The sequence below is a fragment of the Neophocaena asiaeorientalis genome, unplaced genomic scaffold (genome assembly GCF_003031525.2).
Source record: "Neophocaena asiaeorientalis asiaeorientalis breed wild unplaced genomic scaffold, Neophocaena_asiaeorientalis_V1.1 scaffold170, whole genome shotgun sequence".
NCBI lineage: Eukaryota > Metazoa > Chordata > Mammalia > Artiodactyla > Phocoenidae > Neophocaena > Neophocaena asiaeorientalis.
The window spans coordinates 528,006-534,027 of NW_020172463.1; the positions used below are offsets into that span (position 1 = coordinate 528,006).

The 6,022-nt window shown below is 44.8% G+C and overlaps 1 protein-coding gene across 5 annotated transcripts in view; it reads left to right on the forward strand.

Annotated features, from left to right (window-relative positions):
- Nucleotides 1-332: 332 nt before the first annotated feature.
- NAPEPLD (N-acyl phosphatidylethanolamine phospholipase D) overlaps nt 333-6,022 on the forward strand; it is a 44,498-nt gene continuing 38,808 nt past the window's right edge. The window contains exons 1-2 of one of the 5 annotated variants that reach the window (XM_024738085.1): nt 769-895; nt 1,403-1,565. Coding sequence is in view for 1 of the 5 variants with exons in the window: in XM_024738084.1 (XP_024593852.1) it covers nt 657-895 (239 nt within the window). In the remaining 4 variants the exon portion in view is untranslated. Of the gene's footprint in view, nt 896-1,108; nt 1,295-1,402; nt 1,566-6,022 lie in introns of those variants that run through there. The other 4 variants (XM_024738087.1, XM_024738086.1, XM_024738084.1 and 1 more) reach the window with 4 other exon arrangements.

Here is a 6,022-nt window from a genome sequence, read left to right on the forward strand (position 1 = left end):
AAAAGCTGGGAATCATAATTTGGTGCTCTGTTGTCATCATCCTGAGATTTTTTTAAAAACAAATTTAGATGAGAACTGTGTATACCAGGAAGCTGTGACATCTTTTTAATAATGAGCACAGACCGTGACAAGGCAATGCTTGCCATGAATATTCAATACCTACTGTACAGACTTCAAATTAGTTTGGTTTCTTCTCTACGAGGCTCGTAGCACCATAGGTTGTAAGTATCCTGCTACCAGGCGCTGGTCTACTATGATCACGCAGGCTACGAGAGGCCCCCAAGATCCCATTTAATTTTAGCAATTAGAGCGGGTGTTCTAGAAGCTGTTCACGCGATCTGAAATTTAGCTTCTGGGTCTAGGACAGGACAGCAAATTCGGTGTCAGGAGGGCTTGCGCAGAGTGCGAGAGAGGCATGGGCCCGGCCAGGAAGGGCAAAACGTGCCGCAGCGCCTCCTGTAACCAACAAGGCCTCGGCGCCGGGGCCTGGGAGGGGTGGGCGGCCATCTTGGTAAAGGCCTGAGCGGCGGCCGGCGCGGGGCTGACGCTGGCGGGGCTGCCAGATTCGAAGGACACAATGAGTGACCGGGCAACGTGGAGCGGAATCTAGCTCGGCCAGGGCCCCGCGCGGCGTTGGGGCGCCCAGTGGGCCTCGGATGCGGCGCCGGCTCGCCCCCCGGATGGTGAGGCGGCGAGCGCTGAGGCGCTGCCTGCAGTTGTTAACGCCTTCGGCGGAGCCGGCGCTGCGGAGCCGGGGGCGGAGGAACCCGGGCGCCGGCCACCGTCGCCCCTTCCGCTGCGCTGGGGCGCTGTGTCCGGGGGCGCTGTGGCCCGTGGCCGAACAGCAGCAGCAGAGGCGGCGGCGCCGCGCGCGCCTGACCGACCATCGCGTCAGGTGAGCCCACGCTCCGTGCCCGCTTCCCTGCCTCCCTGCCCCCCCTCCCCTCCAGCGCCTTTTCTTCGCCCGGCTCCGCTTGCTTCCTCTCGGTCTCTGGGTGGAACGGTCCGCCCTCCCCAGCTTGGGGCTGCTTGGACTCTTCCGGGAGTAGAGTGGAATGTGGGTGGGTCCCTGCTCCCGAGCCCTGCCTCATCCCGGAGATGCTGCACTTGTGAGTGGCAGGGATTCGTTTGAATTTCTGCACCTCACGAGGTGCGGAGCCCGCATCTCTGAGGCTGCCTGGATGAAGAGCCACATGATTTTTTTCGATTGGGAGAGTAGCCGTCTCTGGGATTTGTTATAAGTCCAGTCTCCTCTGCAAATCACGAGGTTGCATCTTCACCGATTGGAATACATGTGGGTGTATTTTTTGGTTGTATGTAAATGAGTGGGTGGACAAATTCCTTGGAGCAATTTATTTCTGCTTCACCTGTAGTATTTATTTCTAAAAATCCGTTCCACCAGGTTTCTCCCGTTTTATCTTGAAAACTAACCATGGAATGGAAATGAAGAGCGAAAGATTGGAGCAAGGTGCGGCGAGGTGGTGGAAGCCGGCGCTTTCTTGAGTTTTCTGTTCGGTGGTCGTTTGTTTCTCAAATTGAATATTATTGCAGGCTTTTCAGACCAGGTATTCAGATAGTTTTTTTATTTTTCAGCTGTAATCCTGGTAGTTGAGATAAATACGCTTATACAGGCTCCTGAGTCTGAGATGCATCACATCTCAGTTGAACCTGGAAAATATTGAGTATGAGAAAAGTTAACCTTCAAAAAGTAGCTAGGTTTTCGGCCTTGTCTTTACTGCAGTTGTTCTATATATGTTGTAATATGACTCACCTGGTTTACTTTGGCTAATTAGCATCAAGTGTTTGCTATTTGATAATTCTAATTAAGTTATTGAGAAAGTCATTCCTGAGATACAGCTCTCTGGAAATTAAGAAATAATTTCCATCTTTGTTAAGAATGGATATCTAGCAGTTCCATTTCTATTTTCAGTTTCACTGGTTTTGATTTAGCCGCAGACGTCGATATCATTTAGAAAGAAGTTATGTAATCTTTAAAAAGATTACCTATTTCCCACAGTAGTCTGATTTTGTTGCAAGAAAATTTAGATCTGCTGGAGAAGAAATTTAGGGCCTGTTTAAAATGTAAGAGAGATATTGATTTCAATTCAAACTGTTTTAAGTTAACTGAAGATACTGTCGCAATTTTCAGATTTTATTTCATTACATTCTGCAGGCTTTCCTGCTGCAAGAATTTCATGTCTCCAAGGGATGAAAGTAGTGTATTTCTCATACTCTTATTTTCCTTCACAATTTCAAATTATATTGTACAGATTTCATATTGCAAAATTTAATTTTTAAATTAGTCAATTACAACTGACTGATATTTTAATATAAGCATTCTGTCATCGGGTTTGGGTTTTGGTTATGCTTTAGATGATACAGTCATCCTGTATGAAAAGGGTATTATGTTACTTTGAGTATTAGTGAGCTTGGGAAATTGGGGAAATTTTTAAGAACATGTTGTCCGTGTTTGACAAAGTACTTATTTGCCTTTAATTTTGTTGTTTTATTCTGCTTTTTCATTGTAGTGGTAGATAGCTGTAGTTATGTTACCGGGTTGGCGTGGGTAGTGTCAAAATAGCTTCAACCGAGGAGGTCACCGGAAGACCCGGACCAGCAATCTCGGTCCTTGTGATAGCATGCAAAGAATTGCAGACTACCACTTAGGGCTTAAGCACAAAGCAGAGTTTTATTAAAGCATAATTACACTCTCAGAGGGAGAGCGGGCTGTTTCTAAGAAGTGAAGCCAGGAGCTCCTGTGCAGGCTTAAGGGTGTTTATAAGGAGCGCTCTGCGAGGAGGCGGGGCGCAATCGTGGGTGAGTGACAGGAGGTCATTATTTGATTGACAGCCCCGAGCTCGGTAACAAGTTCCTTATTGCGCATGCCCTTACCCTTGATTCGCTAAGAAGAGCCCAAGGGGAATGGCAAAACCACCTGCAGATTTTATTATAATGATGGTATAATGAGTTTGGTTTACTCTATCTAGGTTACACGCCTGTCTAGTCTGGGCACGCACAGCCCGGGGAAGTCCCCTTGTGTTACTGTGCTCCCTCTTTATCAGGATAAATTGCTCGCCACACGACCATAGTTTTCCCCGTTCTGGGTGGAGTCAGGGGAGGGTCGTCAGATGGTCGGGGTGTAATTCCACTAGTCCCCTCTTTTCGCCACTGTCACCTCCTTGCTGCTAATGTCTAACTACCTAACAGATATAGTGGGTTTTTCCATTCCATTCTGCTCTTTTTTTGTAAATTAGAATATGGCTGCAGCTGAAGGACTGTGTTGATCTGGGCATTTTAGATTGAAATGCATACAAATAAAAAATGTTTTCGTTGAAGTATTACTAGGGAAATGGATTGAGCACATAATTAATGGTTAACGAGCACCTTTATCCTGAAGGCCTGTGAGGGCATATGTAAAACTGGCATTAAAAAATCACCCATGTGATTTCCAGCATGAGAGTCAAGTAATGTGCTATTCTAACTGCTAGAATACCGAAAAATTCTACCTATCTATATCTATAGTGCTTTCATTGACTTGTCTTGAATTTAATAAGCATTTATTGTGTATTTAAATTTTTTTAATACTTTATTTTTAACATCTTTATTGGAGTATAATTGCTTTACAATGGTTTGTTAGTTTCTACCTTATAACAAAGTAAATATTTTATTAACAGACTTTTCTGACAGATTATGTATGAACTCATATATCCCCAGGGGCAGTCTTGTTATGTCAGAGATAGTCTTTTGCCAACTCAGCTGGTTAAATAATGTATTATAACTTTATAATTTACAAAGCTCTTTCAAGTATTCTTGTATATATTTATATTTACTTTGGTTTTAGAGACGTACAATATGTGAGATTATTAATGCCCTTCCACCTATGAGGGAAACAGGAAACTGAGAGCCTGGGAGATTTTAGTAATTTACCCAGGGTTCCTTAGCACAATAGCCCTGGTCTTTGGCCCAATACGTGTATACACAGCTGCTGCTTATTAGAAAGGGGGTGGTACCAACTGAAGCCAAGGTAATAGTGGTTGGGATCAGCAAACTTTGGTCAGCATCACAGCCATAGTTGCAGCCCTAAACCTGTTGGGTGTGAATAGTAAGTACCATTGGCTATGGGGGCACAGGGCTGACATCTAGATGGATCAGCATAAATTCAGAAATGATTGAAAATCAACTCAGTATACGCCTGCTACCTAGAACAATTCACCTTTCCCCTTGGGGGCAGTAGATTTTCCTGTTTATCTAATTTGAGGGCCTTCCCAGATTTAAGGGACAGTAAAAAATGCCTGTAGACTTGCGTGCTCCTCTGTAATCTCTCTCAGTTATAAGAATGAAATGGTCAGAATATAGAAAAACCAAGCTTCCTCATTGTTCTGGCACCCCTTAAAATGGGCAGACACTTGATTTGCTTACAAAAGATCCTGTTGCTAGGAAAACTGGATGACAGCAATAATTTGTTTTGAAAGTTGTTTTCTGTATTTTGAAGGTCTTTCAAACTACAAAGATGTTCGTTTTCTTTTCAAGTTACTGTGTTCATTCCTTTGGCTTCTTTAGAGAGTTAATGCAAAGTACTACTATCTGTATTGTGCTATTCTGTGGTTGAAGTAACTAATGATGGTTTAAAGAATTTCTGAGCTCGCAGTTCTTTTTTAAACTTGAGGCTAGTTTATCTGTTTATGAGCTAACCTAAGTGAAATACCCACCATGAGGTGAAATGTATCATTTATCTCCCCATGCTGACCACATGCTCTGTTGGTTCTAAGTGTTTCTAGGCATAATTCAGGTGAGAATATGGGTAATCAGCAGTCCAGGCTCCATCACCAGACAGAGCTGGACCCTTGGAGTGCCATGTACCTCTCTGCCCTGACTTGCTTCTCCTGTAAAAGAAAGGGGTCACAGTATGATGACTTGGGTCATGGAGTGTTCAAGTTAGAAAGGACCTTCGTATGCGGCTGGTCCAACCCCTTAACTTACAGATTTCCTGTTTCTACTTTTTTTTTTTTTTTTTTTTTTTTTTTTTTTATACGGGCTCTAGGGCGCGCTGGCTTCAGTAGTTGTGGCTTGTGGGCTCTAGAGCACAGGCTCAGTAGTTGTGGGACAGGGGCTTAGTTGCTCTGCTGCATGTGGGATCTTCCCGGACGAGGGCTCGAACCTGTGTCCCCTGCACTGGCAGGCAGATTCTTAACTACTGTGCCACTAGGGAAGTCTCTCGTATTTCTACTCTTGGAAGAGTTTTTAGCCTCTCATGATGCCACAGAAGTGAAACGTCAAAATTAAATGTTTCCACCATTTCACAGAGATGAGGTACAGATCTTCCTGACTTACGATGGGGTTACATCTTCATAAACATGACTGAAGTTGAAAATATCATAATTTGAAAATGCATTTAATACACCTAATCTATCGGACATCATAGCTTAGCCTACTTTAAACATGCTCTGAACACTTACATTAGTCTACAGTCTGACACAAAGCCTGTTTTATAGGAAAGTGTTGTATATCCCATGTACTTTATTGAATACTATAGTAAAAGTGAAAAACAGAGTGGTTGTAAGTGTATGGGTTGTTTACCCTGGTGATTGCTAGCCAGCGACCCCAGTCACCCACTGGGAGCTGTGACTTGCTGCCTCTGCCCAACAAGGGAAGAGAGTATCTTTTGGTCCACATATTACTAGCCCGGGAAAAGATCGAAATTCACAGTTCGAAGTAGTGTTTCTACTGAATGCGTATCGCTTTTGCATCATTGTAAAGTCAAAAAATCATAAGTTGGACCATTGTAAGTCGGGGACCGTTCGTACTTTAAAATTCTTACTTGAGGGCTTCCCTGGTGGCGCAGTGGTTGGGAGTCCGCCTGCCGATGCAGGGGACGCGGGTTCGTGCCCCGGCCTGGGAGGATTCCACTTGCCGCGGAGCGGCTGGGCCCGTGAGCCATGGCCGCTGGGCCTGCGCGTCCGGAGCCTGTGCTCCGCGGCGGGAGAGGCCAAAACAGTGAGAGGCCCGCGTACCACAAAAAAAA